The 18221-nt window shown below is 39.3% G+C and overlaps 1 protein-coding gene across 2 annotated transcripts in view; it reads right to left on the bottom strand.

Annotated features, from left to right (window-relative positions):
• The window catches only part of ATIC (5-aminoimidazole-4-carboxamide ribonucleotide formyltransferase/IMP cyclohydrolase), a 40084-nt gene that overhangs the window by 4253 nt on the left and 17610 nt on the right, over positions 1–18221 (bottom strand). Inside the window, exons 10-16 of one of the 2 annotated variants that reach the window (XM_059052793.2) lie at positions 17881–17966; positions 16785–16874; positions 13928–14056; positions 8850–8942; positions 7502–7684; positions 5229–5384; positions 4675–4906 (exon numbers count right to left, since the gene is read on the bottom strand). In XM_059052793.2, the coding sequence (XP_058908776.1) occupies positions 4787–4906; positions 5229–5384; positions 7502–7684; positions 8850–8942; positions 13928–14056; positions 16785–16874; positions 17881–17966 (857 nt within the window). In that variant the 3' untranslated portion in view covers positions 4675–4786. Of the gene's footprint in view, positions 1–4674; positions 4907–5228; positions 5385–7501; positions 7685–8849; positions 8943–13927; positions 14057–16784; positions 16875–17880; positions 17967–18221 lie in introns of those variants that run through there. The other variant, XM_067026825.1, reaches the window with a different exon arrangement.

Genomic DNA, 18221 nt, shown 5'->3' with positions numbered 1-18221 from the left:
TTTAACATCTTTATTAGAGTATAACTTTTACAATAGTGTGTTAGTTTCTGCTTTACAACAAAGTGAATCCGTTATACATATACATATGTTCCCATATCTTCCCTCTTGTCACCCTCCCTCCCACCCTCCCTATCCCACCCCTCTAGGTGGTCACAAAGCACAGATGTGATCTCCCTGTGCTAAGTAGCATTTTTTTTTGAGCAGTATTTATCATGTCTGAGGTGTTGTTAAATATTTTGTTTCATTTACTCCTCAGAGCAACCCGAAGAGGTAGGTACTGCAATATCAGTTTATAAGTAGAAAGTGAGGAAAGGCTAAGTGAATCACCTACCATCACACAGTTTGTTAGTAGCAGAACTGGAACTTGAACCTGACAAACTGGCCCTGGGTTGTATGCTTTTAACCAGGAGCTATTCAGCCCCCTTGGGAGCAAATACATCTCCATTTTATAGATGAGAAAACAAATTCCAAGAGGTTAAGGCATGTGCCCAAGATCACCAAACTGGTGAGTGACAAAACAAGGGAGAGATAATCAAAAACGGCCCAAACGTGGTTTCCTAGAAGGAAAGAGGGGGCCATAATCAAGAACAGGTATGGGGGGACATGGAAGGGGAGCTGCTGGCAAGATCCTTTTTCTTTACCGAGTTGGTGGTGAAATATGTTTATTTAAAAAATGATTCTTGGGAATTCCCTGGTTGTCCAGTGGTTAGGACTCGGTGCTTTCATTATCTAGAGGAACCCATTTCTCCAAGGAGTCCTGGATCATTTTATTAGATAATGCTATTAGAAACCAAGATCTTAGCATTAGGTATGCTCATTGCCACTGGGGTGTCACACTTCTTGGCACTTTCAGTTGATAGATGCAGTCATGCATTTTAAAGTATAAGAATATTCATTTAAAAAATTATTTTTTAAGTTACTTTTAGATTAACCGATTGAAATATTTACAGATGAAATATCTATAGACTTTGCTTCAAAATAATGTGTTGAGGCATGAGAAGTGGGGAAACAGATAAAACTAAAGTAGTCATGAGGCTATTATAGTTGGATGATAGATACATAGAATTTTACTTTTTTTGTGTTTATCCCAAACTATCCATAATAAAGACCTTTTAAAAACTGAGAAAACTACTTATAACTACATACTAACAATTTTGAAAACTTAGAAAAAATGGTCAAATTCCTAGGGGAAAAATATACCTTGCTAGAACTAACTTAGAAATAAAATTATTTAAGAAGCTAAAGCAATTACTAGAAAACATCCTATGATATTTATTGGTGTTTTTTTATCTTTTTTTTTTTTTTTTTTTTTTTTTTGCGGTATGCAGGCCTCTCACTGTTGTGGCCTCTCCCGTTGTGGAACACAGGCTCCGAACGCGCAGGCCCAGCGGCCATGGCTCACGGGCTCAATTGCTCCGCGGCATGTGGGATCTTCCCGGACCAGGGCACGAACCCGTGTCTCCTGCATCGGCAGGCGGATTCTCAACCACTGCGCCACCAGGGAAGCCCTGTTTTTTTATCTTCTTAATGGCAGAGTAGATTATATTGGACTAACCCTCCTGCAGGTAATTATGAACACTTGACAGAAATGTTTAAAAATCTATTTAAAACCCCTGGAAGGCAACCAAAAGCTGGTGGAAACCAGAAGGGATCAACCTTCAAAGGGGATCAACATCAATTCTCCACAAACTGATCTACAGATTCAATGCAATTCCAATTAAAATCTCGAGAGGGTTTTTGGAAAAATGGACTAGTTGATTCTAAAATTTACATGGAAATGCCAAGGACCTGGAATAGCCAAGAAATCTTTAAAAAGACTATTATGAAGGACTCACACTACCCAATTTCAAAATTTACTATTAAGCTACAATAATCAAGACAGTGTGGTGTTGGTATTAGGACAAACATAACAGTAGAACAGAAAAAGAGTCAAGACATGACACACAAGTATGGTTGAGGCAACAAGGCAATTCAACAGGAAGAGTTGTCTCAACAAACGATGCTAGAACAACTGGATGAATGTATGGAAAGAAATGAAACTTGACCCATGCATCACTTTAACACCGGAATAGATAACAAGACCTAACTGTAAGAGTGAAAACTATAATTGCCTAAAGGAAAACATAAGAGAAAAATCTTCACAATCTTTGGATAGGTAAGCGAAGGTCTCTAGTTTTGGGTTTTTTTTTTTTGTGGTACGTGGGTCTCTCACTGTTGTGGTCTCTCCCGTTGTGGAGCACAGGCTCCGGACACACAGGCTCAGCGGCCACGGCTCACGGGCCCAGCCGCTCCATGGCATGTGGGATCTTCCCGGACCGGGGCACAAACCCATGTCCCCTGCATCGGCAGGCGGACTCTCAACCACTGTGCCACCAGGGAAGCCCAGGTCTCTAGTTTTTAGATGCATAAAGATGCAAAGATGAAAATGGGATACAGGATGAGATTTTCTTGGAGGAAACCCTGCGATGGGATGGGGTAGAGAAGTTGGGGGCACCAAATGTTTAGAATAAGTTACTGCTCAGATTCTAGCTTCTGTTTTGGGAGATGAGGTCACATTACTATTACATTCCTAAAAATATACACATAGACCAGTCTGTCACGAACTACGGACTATGATTATTCCAATTCTTTATGTCTGAGGTCCAAAATTTAAAAATTACCTCAGAAAGTATTAAAAGGAAATACTCTCAAAAGCATTTTGAGGGGATTCCCTGATGGCACAGTGGTTAAGGATCCACCTGCCAATGCAGGGGACACGGGTTTGAGCCCTGGTCCGGGAGGATCCCACATGCTGTGGGGCAACTAAGCCTGTGCGCCACCACTACTGAGCCTGTGCTCTAAAGCCTGCGAGCCACAACTGCTGAGCCCATGCACCACAACTACTGAGGCTGCGAGTCACAACTACTGAGCCCATGCACCACAACTACTGAGCCTGCGCTCTAGAGCCTGCGAGCCACAACTACTGATCCCATGCACCACAACCACTGAGCCTGCGCGTCACAACTACAGACCCATGAGCCACAACTACTGAAGCCCACGCGCGTAGAGCTTGAGAAGCCCGCACACTGCAACAAAGAGTAGCCCCCGCTCACTGCAACTAGAGAAAGCCCGCGCGCAGCAACCAGGACCCAATGCAGCCAAAAATAAATAAATGTAAAAAATATTTTTAGAAAAAAGCATTTTGAGTCTTTAAAAATTAATATTGTGCCTGTATATCTGGGCGGTAATGGTGGGTGGAATTTCAGCTCTCACACAGTCCTCTTTTCTGCAAATGTACAACAGTGATTAGAGAATGAATTAATTTGATAAATCTGGACATAAGTATTTATATCTAATTGAGATAGTTTGTAGTACCATTCTTTAAAATATTTATGTAAATGTGTTCAAACCGTACAGTGTTAAATGGAGAAACAATTCTTCCAATAATTATACCCTCAGTGTTAACCTTTGGTCAAGGGGAGATAGAATGCACACTTAACAAGTTGCAAGCCAAAATATGTATCAGCTGTTTATTGCTACCTAACAAAGCACCCCAAAACTTTATGGCTTAAAGCAATACATAATCTGTTTCTGTGTACCAGGAATTCATGAGAAGCTCCTTTGAACAGTTCTGGCTCAGGTCTCTCAACAGGTGGCAGCAAGATGTCGCCTTGAGACTGGAGCTCCACTTCCAAGGCAGGTCACGCACGTGGCGGGCAGGTAGTGTTGGCAAGATAGTTTCTCTTTCAGCAGGGCTGCTTCAAGGTACCTACAGCATGGCACTGGCTAACTCCAAGAAACTAAGGCTGAAGTTGTAATGCCTTTTACGGCCTAGCCTCAGCAGTCACACATTGTTCCTACAGTATTTTATTGGTCACACAAGTCATCCTTGTTTTCAGTGTGGGAGGGTACTAACTATACAAGGGCCGGAAGATTAGTCAATATAGTAATGACTAGAAGGATAACCTTTAAAAAACCCATCAGAAATCTTTTAATTTAGGGAAAGTGGGTTAAGGACATGGGAAGAGGGCAGGACACAACTTTTAAGGTGAAAGATGACAAAAGGTTTCCGTTGGCCTTCGGTGTAATACCTGAACAATCAGGACCACACGGGCAGGGCACATACACGCACAATTACGTCCTGATGCAGGAAGGCACTGCCATCCACTGCACCCTACTTGCGGTAGTAAACCTGGGAGGATACCGGGTCCATTTCTGGGCACCGAACATTGAATACATTTTTTAGGTAGCTCCAGAGCGGACATCAAGGACTGCTTTAAATTATGGGAAACATTTCACTTCACACAGGAAGGAGGAAGTACTGGCAGTATCCTAATGTCAGGCCAACAGAAGATTTAATCCCCCCTAAGTTTCGAGTCCACAATCTGCTGTTTGTTTAGAAGGCAGTCCACCACACTTTTTAGAACTATGATTACAGGAAACTCCTGAGCAGAATCCCCTATGAGTAAACTAGTGGGACTTGAAGATGCCTGTGCTACCTGCTATGGTGGCTGCTCAGTTTCTTTGGCTTACCTAACGATTTTCAGATGTTCACACAGGTAACATTTGGGGATGAGCTGAGCCCCAGGAGGCAGGGATGCTCCTGTATTTCTTACAAATAACCATGTGTAATGTCTGTCAAACTAAAGAGCCTATAACTAAGACAAAATAAATACAACTACCAGATACCATGGCTCCAAGAGTATTAAAATTTAACGCTTTATTTTTTTAAAAAGGTTATTTTCAAAATTCCATATGTGATTTTTCACCTACACATAGGCAGGGTATAAAGTAAAGTGTGAAGAAGTCAGTGATGGAAGAGCCGGAGATTTGTGTGAGCGAGGATTATTCCCAGCTCATCACAAGCCTCGATCACAACTTTGTCAGCAGTGGAACCGGAAGGGGCAGCGATGTACGCCACGCCACTCTGAGGGGGAGACAGAGATGGACTCTCGAAACACAGCTTCATGCCAAAACACGTCCAGAATCAACCCCTCACACCCAATATCAAGTGCAAGCTAACAACGATTCACATTGCACACTGATTCGGTCAAGAGGCAAAATGACGGGATTTGGGTTGTCCATACAACAAAAGAAGTCAAAATAATACTGTAGATGTTACTGATATATCACATCATCATAGCCTGGATACATAATATAACTCATAGAACTGAAAAATCAGAAGCAGCATCTCTGAAATGGTTGCTGCATAATGACCAAATCCATACCCACACCAATTCCATACTTACCCTTTTAGCTCTGTCTACATTATCCCGGAAAGGAAAGAAGGCATCAGAGCTGATGGACACTTCACTAAGTTTGTCAACCCATTCCTTCTTCTCTGCCTCAGTTAATAACTCGGGGACCTGCTCAAACAGTGCCTTCCACTTGATCAAATCTTCACCCTATGAGTGGGGGCAGAGGGGAAAGACAGGTTTTTACACCTTCTTCAGTACTATTTGATACAAATCAGAATGCCAGAAAATCATTTGGGCATTTTTGCTAGGACTTAATTATAAATAATGACTCATTTATATCCAAGTCCATATTTCTAGAACCTTTTTTTGATGCTGTATAACATTTCATTAAGGAAGAAAATTAAACTTACGTGTACCAGATAAAGACTGTACCATTTACAAGCCAGTTTATTCCAAATATATTTTGTTCTTTAATCTCTAAGTTAAATCTACTGCTTTATATCCCTGTGTCAAAGCAAGCAAGGAAACAGATAATTTCTAGAAGTACATTTCTACAATAATTAGTCTTAAGTACAGAGTCAGTCTAATAGACCAACCAGAACATGGCTCAACAGTATTCATTTTATAAAAGTACTTCTATTTGGGGTTTAAGCCAAAATGCTTAAACAATATACTTTTATTCTTATTCACATATGTTAAGTTCTCTTCCAGGACTTACAGCACGATTTGTTGTGTAATAAGCAGAAAAAGCAAATATTAAAGTAATTTTTTTAAAAAGCTGTTTGAAGCATTTCCTGGTTACAAAGCACACTCTCCGATGACACCTGTTGATCATGTCATGGATACCTGTCCCTGAATGGACAACCCAGTGGCGTTGACTCAGCCCCTCAGAAGACCACTGAGTTTTTGATTACCAAGCTTCTCTTTGTGTTTTGCATCCAGTACCTGTTAAGCATTTCTATTTCCAGAAACTGGGCTAAATCCTATTCTTTTAGCAGGCTACCTAATACTTGCAATTTTAATGCTCCCATATACCTGCTTCAAAGTAGAAAACATTAAAGAAATATAACACAAGTACACTGAGTTGTTAATGGAGCTTGTAGAAATTGTAGAGGGACATTTGTTACCTGCTATCAAGTAATTTGTATGCAATGTTAAATACACACCTATCACGTAGTAAGCATCATGACTGGCACTGTGACAGACACCCAAGATGGGTGAAAAACAGCCCCTGCCACCAAAACTTATAATCAGGGACTTCCCTCGTGGTCCAGTGGTTAAGAATCCGCCTTCCAATGCAGGGGACGTGGCTTCGATTCCTGGTCAGGGAACTAAGAACCCACACGCCACAGGCAACTAAGCTCGCATGCCACAAGTACTGAGCAAGCGCGCTCTAGAGCCCGCACGCCGCAGCTACAGAGTCCACACGCCACAGCTAGAGAGAAGCCTGCATGCTGCAACTAAGACCCGACACAGCCAAATAAATAATAAACAAAAAAACAAACAAATAAATCTTTAAAAAAAAAAAAAGCTTATAGGAACTTCCCTGGTGGTGCAGTGGTTAAGAATCCACCTGCCAATGCAGGGGACATGGGTTCGAAGAGCCCTGGTCCAGGAAGATCCCACATGCCGCGGAGCAACTAAGCCCGTGCACCACAACTAGCGAGCCTGTGTGCTACAACTACTGAAGCCTGTGCTCCTAGAGCCCACACACTGCAACAAGAGAAGCCACTGCAATGAGAAGCCTGCGCACCTCAATGAAGAGCAGCCCCTGCCTGCCACAACTAGAAAAAGCCCACGCGCAGCAACGAAGACCCAACGCAGCCCAAAATGAATAAATATATAGGGAAAAAAAAGCTTATAATCAACAGGGGAGGTACAAACATAAAAATCTAAACCAGTGGTTATAATCTAAAAAGACAGGGCTTCCCTGGTGGCGCAGTGGTTGAGAGTCCACCTGCCGATGCAGGGGACACGGGTTCGTGCCCCGGTCTGGGAAGATCCCACATGCCACGGAGCGGCTGGGCCCGTGAGCCATGGCCGCTGAGCCTGCACGTCCGGAGCCTGTGCTCCGCAACGGGAGAGGCCACAACAGTGAGAGGCCCGCGTATCACACACACAAAAAAGACAGATGAGCTGTAATGTCAGGGATAAAGAACGCCAAAGAAAGGTAAATGAGACAGAAGTTTAGATTAGTAAACTTAGATAATACAGAACTTCAAGAAAAATATCTTTTCTCTTTGTAGTGATGAAGATAGCCTGTTACACAGAAAAGGGTTAACATACTAATACACTCCACCCATACTCAACGACAGCCTTTTTACCTCTCCGATGGTTCCAGTAACATATTGATCGATGGCGTTGGAGATTTCTGCTCTCTTCACTCCAGTTTTAAACTTCATAGAAAGCACTTGTGGGTGATGTCTAAGCCACCAATAGTTTGCCTTATCCCCTGCAAGGCGTGTGCAGTGTATCCGAGACTGCTGTCCAGCTCCAATGCCAATAACCTGAAGAATGAAGAACATGGACGTTAAAAACGCTTCTCAATGGATCTTTTGTGCATATTCCCCCAAATCCATCAATTGTGTGGGGGGGAAAAGAAAATCAGGCTGAAATAAGAGAAATACAAATAATTTTAAAGTCATTAAAAAGGTTAAGTGTAACATGTTTTAACTATTATTTATATGTTTCACCTCTTCAGTGAAATTTGAGGTATGGCTATTAATTAATATCTGGAAGTTTCTAGAGCTCCTGGACATCAGAGGTGAAGCGTGGTCTTGCTGGAACTTATTAGACAAGTAGCCACAGTCTCCCAGGTTTTTGGTATTACAGATTAGCAATCTTGCAACAGTAGGCAATCACCTAAATTCCGAATTTGAAAGGATCCTGCAGGTCACATGTCAATTAACATCCACCCTCCCCTCCCACTTATGGGCCAAATAATTTAACAAATGGCTAGAGAGGAGCTCAAGACACTATGAGAAGAAACAGTGCTAAAGCCACAGCAAAACCAGGTTTATCCTAGAGCTAGGAGAGGCCCAGTGATGAGCTGGCTCAGTCCTGCATCCTATGGCTTTTAACTAGGAAAAGTTAAATACCTAGCTTAACGTCAGATAGTAAAAGATGTTCAATGTTTTGACTGTGGTAGTGGTCACGGTCAAACAACTATATAATCTGTGCAAACTGGTCAAACTCTACACTTAAAAAGGGTGAATTTTACTGTATATAAATTATGCCTCAGTAAACCAGATTTTTCATCATGTTAACTCTTAGTCTACAGATTCTTGGTAAAATAACGTTAGAAGTATAAATAAAAATACCCTTTATGCTGCAAAACGATGGGCTAGGGGGTGGCAGTACGTTCTACTCCCTCTTCACTGGAAATGCTACTGACAGGGACGAGGGGAGCAAAAAAACTAGTTCCCTAGCAGCCATTGTCCCCTAACCCAAAACGTGCCAACTCGTTCCAGGCAAGAAGCAATAAGAACAATTTTACTACTTAGTTCCAAAGATACTTTGTAATCATTACTGAGTAACTACTGACAAACCGAGAAGAGAAAAAACTTGGCAAATTTTCCTTTGCAAGCAGTCTAGTTCCCAGGACAGATGGATTTTTGAACGTCATCTTGTAAAACAACAGTCCTCCCAAGGTGAGTCTGACAGCTTGGTTACCTGCCCATGCCTGGCATAGCACACGGAGTTAGACTGAGTATACTTGACAGCAATGGTGGCCACAGTGAGGTCTCTGAGCGCAGATTCCGGCAACTAAAAAAACACAAAATGGTAAATGGGGCTTTAAAAAAAAAAAAAAAAAAAAAAAAACCTTCATTTAACTTTTAGCATATTATGTGTCTCCTATAACAGACCTATAATACAGTTCTATCCCTCAAATGAGGGTGTGAAATTAACTGTTCGTAGGAGACACTATCATGTTTTACTGAAAGAATCATATTTAACATATTTGTCATGGAACTCTGTGCGATGCCTAATGCATCACAAACTCAAATTGATGCCATTTTGCAACAAACTTTGGCTTAAGCCTCTTTACGTATCACACCAGATATGAAATACCATAACCACTCCCAAACTGACAAACAGTGTTTTCTCTATCACAGTAGCACCGAATAACTGGAGATGTGATAAAATTTATGTTCAAATAAACACTGAGAGTAATTTTCACAGACACTACAAATAACTGTGATGCACATAAAGCCAAGACTGCTCAGGAAAAACCAAATTAGGATCATTTTTTGGTTTGCCTAGAATATTCTACATAGAAAGTATTCAAAAATGTATTAAGTACGGTTCAAACAGAATGAAACAACTACTATAACTAAAAATGTCACTATCTTTACTATAAAGAGCAAATACAAACTGAAAAGAAGACTAATGATCTATGTTGGTATGCTAAGCGGACAAAAGATATAAGCACAGCTCATTGATAAATCATCTAACTGAAAAACTGTTAAGTCAGACTTCATCAAAACTAAAGCTTCGGCTCTTAGAAAAGATCCTGTGTTAAGAGGATAAAAAGACAAGTTACAGACCATGAGAAAACATTTTGCAAACCACATACCCAACAAAGAACTAGTATTCACAATATATAAAGACCTCTCAAAATTCAGCTACAAGAATAAAACTATAATTAGAAAATGGGCAAAAGACATGAAGAGACATTTCAAGAAAAAGGATATACAGATGGCAAATAAACACATGAAAAAATGTCCATCACTAGGCATTAGGGAAGGCAAATGAAAATTATGAGATATTGTTACACACCTATCTAATAAGAAAGCGGCAACACCGAAACCTGGTAAAGGATGCAGAGAAACTGGGATCATGCATACGTTGCTGGTGTGAAATATAAAACGATACAGCCTCTTTGGAAAACAGTTTGGCAGTTTCTTAAACTAAATATGCAACTCTGATGCCAGCCAGCAAATACACTCCTGGGCCTTTGGAACAGAGAAATGAAAACTATGTTCATACAGAAACCTGTTCATGAATGTACCGTGAATGAAAGTTACAGAAAGGGGAACAGATTAGTAGTTGCCTGAGGTTACAGAGGAGGCAGAGGCAGGAGAGAAGTGAGTGTGGCTATAAAAGGCAACAGAAGCCTCCTTGTAGTGAGGGGCATGTTCTGTGTCTTGACTGCATCAGTGTCAATTATCAAGGTTGTGATGCTGTATTAATAGTTTTGCAAGACATTGTCCATTCGGGGAAATGGAGTAAAAGATTTATGGGAACTCTTAAAACTGCATGTGTATCTATAATTTTTACTTTTTAAACTCAAAATTAAAAGCTTAAAAACCGCTGTTAGAATTTTAAGAATTTATTATACTAAGGTACTATTTGATGTATTGGTAGTATATCCTTTTCTATCCGTATTTGCTCTTTGCCAACTATACATTTTATTCCTTTGGTTCTACGAAAGATTAATAACAAAAGCCAGCCTTCCTAGCTGCCTACCTTCAAATACAACCCTAGTATCCTGAGTTAGGATCAAGGACTATGAGACATGTCAAGGGGTGGGAGTGAGAGGGTCCAGTGTAATAAACATGGCACATACAGTTAAAACAAATTGAAGCACTATTCAAGAAAAATGGGAGAAGAGAGAAAAATTCAAGCATGTTCGTTAATACTTAACACACACTCATTACACTTCTCCGGCTTTCTCAGGACTGAAACCATTCTAGACCTAATAGTATAATCTGATGATTTTGAGGCTGGAATATTAATAAAAACCTGTTTTAAAAGAAGGGAGGGGAATATAAAGGAGGATAATACTATTATTCTCATCCTTAGTTAGGTTTCCAAATTTCCATTAAAAATACATATGAACAGGTACAAAAGAATGTAGATAAAAGATTAAAATCAAACCCTTGTACAAATATCCACGCTAGCACAGCCAGAGGCACAAAACCTATCAAGTGCTACTAAATTAATCAGTCCAATACCTATAAAACTACAAGGAAAACTTATAAAAGTAAGGGTCTCAATAGGTAGACACAGTTGTCAGCATGGGTACCATGGAATCTAGCTCAATACCCTTTTGGTATTTTAAAAAATACATTAACCAGCCAGATTAATAAAGTTAAAAAAAAAAAAAAAAAACCAAAAAGAGCCTCATTTTACTGTGAGCTGCTTAAAAACATTGCTACCCCCGTACCTCGGGGCGTTGACCAAAGGAGTGGATTCCAAAGGACTGAAAGATCTTTCTATATATGATTCCTACATGTTCCTTCACTTCAGGGCACCATTAAGTTTCAAAGATAAAAATGAAAGAATAACCAATAAACCAACAAAGATCATGTCTTAATCACTATATGTTTATTAAAAAAACTATCCTGATAAAGATTTTAAAGTCTATTTTCAACATTCTACTTAAAGTCTCAGGATTCAGACCTGGAAACAATAGCCAACTCGGCCACTTGTTACAAAATGACTTCTTAAGAGACTAATCCTTTTCTAAGAACAAATAGAAAAACTGAATACAGAGCTCATAAAATATCAAGTACTGAGAGGCAAGGGGCAAAGACCCCAGAGATAAAGGAAGCAGGAAGAAATGAATGTGACTATGTTTTTCCCCTCAAGGCATTTTCCAAGTTGGAAGGCAGTAACTAAGAGGTAAATGAGCTAAGCCCCACATAAGTCAACTCTATGAAGGGAAAAAAACACCATCCAGACCCTCAAAATATTGCGGACCAAAAAACTGATCAAATAGTCAACCTACAAAAGATATGGAAAATTTTATTTGAGACAACCTGAGGAACCCAGGAGACAGTCTCTCAGAGAGCTCTGAGAACTGTTCCAAATAGGTAAGCGGGGGAGGCCAGTATATACGTGATTTCGATGAAGGGGCACTTGCAATCAGGCACACACTTCTCCGCAGAAGGTTACTGCTATTGTCCAGGGAACAGACAGCTTAATTGTTTTAAGTGCTTTTCTAAGTATGGGAAGATACAAGAAACTGGGTTCACAAAATCTCCTGAGAATACATAACTATCTGAGGGCCAGTTTTGTGAGTTTTCCCAGAGCACAAAGTACCTCATCTTGAATTCCTTTCAGTGACTGCAGTGGCTAAAGACGTGATTCTTGCAAAACTGGATGGTGGGCGACATTCTTTATTTTATGATTCCCCTCCCTTTTGGTCTTAATTTCAATCAAAGTTTGGGAGGCATTTTGTGACTAATTTGTCCCATGGTGCTAGGAATGCTTTCGTTGATAAGCCACTCGATGTGCTATTACTGGACTAGGTCCTCTTGGCAGTAACCAAAAGCCTATTGCCCACCTGACTCACTAGTCTATTATGGTCCAGGAAATGGTTCCCTCTTGTTGCTTCTTTCCATATCTATAGTTACACTATTATAATCATTGATCTTATAGAAAGATGTATTTGGCCAATCATTTCAACTCCCCTAGTTATCATTATTTTTAGCAAACGCTCAGTCACATATTTGGAAGAAACAATAATCTTGTAAAATAGGCAGAATAGAAATACAATAGCTAGTAATATTAATAAGGTCATAAGCAAGTATTTAAGCTAAGAACTTCCATTAGGTGCAGCCCAGAATCTCCCCACAATGTCTGACCAGTCTGCTCTGTACCAATCACTATCTTTAAGGGAAGTGATATATTGGCACTGTACATAAAGTTCATCAAAGATGTCTGCATGCACAAGGCAGAGTGGTGGGTCATCGTGACCCATCCAAGGATTGAGAAAGGAATGTTATCTTCTAAGGAGTTACGTGGCTGGCAGCAGAAGAAGAAAAATTGAGCTTTATGATTGAGCAGGTATTTCTGCCACAATACAGATGCACTATGCACGCTAGAGGGGAAGGAGGAGGCCAAAGGGCAGAGAAAAAGTTTCATGTTTAAATTTTTCTTGCCTTGCCTTAAAATATGAATTTTTATTTCATCAATATCCAATGCCCAGCGTGCAATCAAAAACACCAGGCATACCAACAGGTAAGACCAGAAAACAATGAAGTCAGTTACACATCTGAAGTACTGAAAAGAAAGTACAGCCAACATCAGACCCAGCAAAAATATCCTTTAGAACTGAAGGCCCAATTAAGGGATTTCAGAAAAACAAGTACTACTAGCTCATCCATTTCCTTATAGTATAACCTTGGGCAAATGTCTTAACTGTCCTCTCTGTCACAATTTTGTGATCTTTACAATACAGTTGACAGTAGTCACACCCTGCCCAGAGGGAGCTGTGCATATTAATTGATATAATACATGTAAATACAAAAAGAAAAGCATTTTTATCCTAGGAATATGTCCTTCTAAAAGATGACAACAGGACAAGAGCAAAATCATGACTATGTGAAAACATCAATCATAGCACTGAAAATGGAAACAACTTAAATATCCATCATAGTACATGGATTGCCACATGGCCTTTCAGATGAAGATGTGGATCTATGTTTCTTGATATAAAAACACATTTGTAGCTCAGTGCATAGAAAAAAAGGCAAGTTACAGAACAGATTTAGAAAATATATGATCCCATATATGTAGAATTGAAGGTAAATAACTACATATATACATCTGCACAGAAGTTTCTAATATGGTCTTCTGTTCAATTTTTAAGTTCTCAAACTTACTTGACAACTCAGAGATGAGCTAGCTCTTTGCATATCGACCAGTTTTAAATATGGGCCTTAATAAATGCACAAGCATATAAATATTAAAAACAGATCTACTGAATTACTAGTGTTCAGTTCAGAGATTTTCAGACTTACATCTTTATTCTTGGTAACAATGTTGCTAAATAATGACCTGTTGACGACACTATTATTTCTCTTCTGGCTTAAACGAAGACCAAAGAGAGTTCGAACTTCGTTTTCATCTGGATGGTAAGACTGGTCCATCTAAATTAAACAAATTTAAAGAGTTAAAAGACTAAAAAATATGTCTACAACCCTCAAAATTTTTCACTTAATTTATGTTCAAGATATTTCATTATAAGCAAGGCTATATGCATTTTTTCTAACTTAAGCAGGTATAAGATCATTTCAGGATGGGTGTAATAGAACGGCCAGGCACCAATATTTTGCTCCAAAATTTTTTATAGGTTTTATAATCTTATAGGGCTTTGTAACTTATACCAGACATTAGAACCAATGATTCCAACAGAGCATTTCTGGTTTCAGTAACTGAAAGCACCGTACATATGTTTTTTTATATAAAAAACAAACTAAAACAGATATGCTAACAAACAGGCAGTGGCACAAAAACTAACCTCTAATTTTTTTCTAAAAATCTATTACAAATACTTAATTAAGACTTATATTAAAAAGTTAAAAGAGTGGGCTTCCGTGGTGGCGCAGTGGTTAAGAATCCTCCTGCCAATGCAAGGGACAAGGGTTCAAGCCCTGGTCTGGGAAGTTCCCACATGCCGCGGAGCAACGAAGCCCATGTGCCACAACTACTGAGCCTGTGCTCTAGAGCCCACTAGCCACAACTACGGAAGCCCACGTGCCTAGAGCCCATGCTCCGCAACAAGAAAAGCCAACGCAATGAGAAGCCCACACACGGCAACAAAGAGTCCCCGCTCACTGCAACTAGAGAAAGCACGCATGCAGCAAGGAAGACCCAACGCAGCCAAAACTAAAAAAAAAAAAATAGTTAAAAGAGAGAGAAAGAGAACAGCATTTGTAGTCTGTGTCTTTGTTATTTGAAAAGGAATACATCATTCATTGCTTTCTTCCTCTAAATTTTTAACTGAAATGATAGTAAGACATGGGAATAATCTGCATAAGACCACTCTCTCCCTAGACATTTTTCCAAATTTGACAGTATTTCTTCATTTAACCTTTGGATGATCTTTGACTTAGAAAGCACTGATATCTATAACTTATAAGCAAGCCCTCATATTAATTCTGCTTAATCTTCATTTTCCTGAATTCTAAAATGGTCCTTTTCCTTTCACATTATAAAATTTCTAAAACTGAGACGTGCCCGCCTATTAACTGATGTCATAAAAAAAACCTCTCAAATAAACAAAATATTGAGGAAGCCCTGGTGTTCTTTTGACACCCTGAAACATGATACTGTCCGGTGCTAAAGAGGTCGTGATCAGGGTCAGGCTCAGGATTTGGAAAACAATCTCCATGATGCTACAAGTAACTGCTAATAGCCAGAAGTACTTACTACTCTTAATGACAAAAACAACAAAAAACAGTTAAGAGTGAAAATACAGTGGCAGCTAACTGAATGATTAAGTAGCTTTTAAAAAAGTATTACATTTAATGTGGTATTTTTGTTTTCTTTCCTTGAAAAGCTGACATGGAGTCTATGGTGAACCATGTAATTATTGGCTTCTTAAAATGAAGAATAATAACTTTCAATATATGGAATTTGGATTCCACAAATTTTATTTTTTACATTAATACCTTCTGAAAAACAGTATTACGAATTTTAACTTTCAATTCAAATAACTTTTTGCTTTATCCATTTATGATCAGACTATGGGCTAATTTCCCTAATGTATAAGAGCTTGTAAAAATCAGTAAGGAAAAAAACTCAACAATCTATTAGAAAGACAGGCAAAGAACATGGGCAGACAGTTCATAAAAGGGAAGTAAAAACACTCTTAAATGTGAAAAGATGTTCACCCACACACAATGAGAAACTAAAACTGCAATGAGATGCCATTTTCATCTATCTAACTGCTAAGATAAAAATGTTTAAAAACTTGATGCTAGCAAAGGTGTTAGGAAATAGGCACCCTTACATATTCCCATTAAGACATAAAATTGGTTGTACAACCTTAAAATGAGCAGCCTCTATCTAAGTCATCAATACAGATTGTCTGCAACCTAGTCCTAATTTTATTCTCAGGACTTTTCCTCTAGCTTATTCATTGCAGGGTGTGTGTAATAGCTAAAGACTGGTGACTGGCTAGATAAGATACACAGATACGGGACAAACTTCCAAGATGATGAAGCTGTGTGCATATGTGTCAGTGGGGAGAAAAACAAGAAATGCAAATGCAAATATCTGCTGAATATGTATAGACTACATATTTCAGGAAAGGTGACCAAGAAATTGAGACTATTACTTTTTTTTTTTTTTTTTTTGTGGTACGCGGGCCTCTCACTGTTGTGGCCTCTCCCGTTGCGGGGCACAGGCTCCGGACGCGCAGGCTCAGCGGCCATGGCTCACGGGCCCAGCCGCTCCGCGGCATGTGGGATCTTCCCGGACCGGGGCACGAACCCATATCCCCTGCATCGGCAGGCGGATTCTCAACCACTGCGCCACCAGGGAAGCCCCGAGACTATTACTTTTAAAAAAGGTAACAGAGTGGCATAAGGGAAGGATGAGGAGACTTCATCAAATAACCTTCAATACCTTTTGAATAGGAAACCACATTAAATATATTATTTTTAAAGAAATGAAAAGTAAGGGTGAGAAAGCTATCTAGATCTTAAGCCCCAAAAATTAATAGGAAGAAAAAATTTGCAGGGTTAAGGATAAAAAAACCATAGTAAAGAAGGATAAATTATAAGGGTGCCAGTATAAAGGAAGGATTAAATATGGGGAAAAAGAGACAAAATAGAAGAGCAAATTACTGTTTCAAACATGAATTGCACTAACCTGAAGAACACAGTAGTTCCCATTTTTCTTTTTAGAAAGTAATTTCAAAGCTTCATCTTCATATCCCGGGGCAATAATACCATCAGATACCTATATGTGTATTAAATATTAATTTCTATTTTAAAAAATTAGAGAACACCTCTTAAACGATCTAGAGATAATTATCTGTTGTAAATAATGCAGTAGCAGTTTCTGGTTTCTGCCTCCACCAGATAATACTACTATACTTGGAAAAGGTAAGTCTATGCTAGAATACAACTTTCTACAGCTGATCTTATCTCATTGGCTGTCCTTTTGGTTGTCTGTTTCAATTTTAACCAAGAATATATGAATGATTCACTGTAATACACGTATCTTAGGAAGAAAAATGATTTTTTAACTCTTCTGTTCACGGGGAGGTTTTGTACTAGAAAGAGCATGTTCTTCTAATTCTGGCTCTGCCAAAACCTGGCTAAATGACCCGAGGCAAGGCAGGCTCCTCAACAGCAAGAAAAGAGGTCAGAGGAAATCAGATTTACCACATTATAAAGATACGAAAGTCACAGCTCACACCCCAAAGCCTCGTGCTGTAACCTATAACGCAGCATGCCAGCTCCACGGCAGCTGGGGATGGTAGGGGTGATGGTAAGGATCCCTAAAGCAAGTCACATATTGTCAAGTCACAGGCCATGTGAGCCTTAACTGCTAACTGTTTGTTTCCCTCCGAGGCATCTGAGCTCCTTCATTCTTCTTCTCTATCTCCCCAGCCCCACCCCCACCTTTCTGGAATGCCTGTTTGGTACTCTATTGACGGGGGTTAGTTTTTTAGAGTAGTTTATAATTCCCCTCACTATACAGTCTCTTTCATTACAGACCTAATGAAAGTTTACAGCCAGGTTCATTATTACATCACCATCCAAGATAGCATCCTCTATTCTTCAGAAACAGTAACTGGCATTAAGACAATGACTACTAGAAAATTTTAAAGAATTAAATATATAAAACTTGATCACAATAGCCAAAAACAAATATTATAGGTTATGGTTTCAATAAACACTAGGAACAAATTAAGCTCTACTTAGTTATGCATGGGACAAGATACAGAATGTCCACTAACCTCTCTAGAGATAATTTTGGCAGTAGGGACATCACAAATATCAGATAATGCAACAAAATCACCAAAGGAGGACATCCTATCAGCCCCTGTAAATAAAAATTAAAATGTAGTATTTATCACAGATTATCCATCCTTATACAGAAAAAGGTAATGTTCAACAAACCCCAATGTGACCATATAAAATCTAACTTGACTAAGATTTAAACAATAGATTAATAAGTCATTTAACTGAAATAATCAATAAGAAATATTCTTTCATTTTACCTCCTAGAGCAACATTCAGCAAACTTTTTCTGTAAAGGGCCTGATAGTATATATTTTTTTAAGCTTTGCGACCACGT

This window comes from Kogia breviceps, chromosome 2 (genome assembly GCF_026419965.1).
Source record: "Kogia breviceps isolate mKogBre1 chromosome 2, mKogBre1 haplotype 1, whole genome shotgun sequence".
Taxonomy (NCBI): domain Eukaryota; kingdom Metazoa; phylum Chordata; class Mammalia; order Artiodactyla; family Physeteridae; genus Kogia; species Kogia breviceps.
This window is presented reverse-complemented; position numbering and strand designations above follow the sequence as displayed.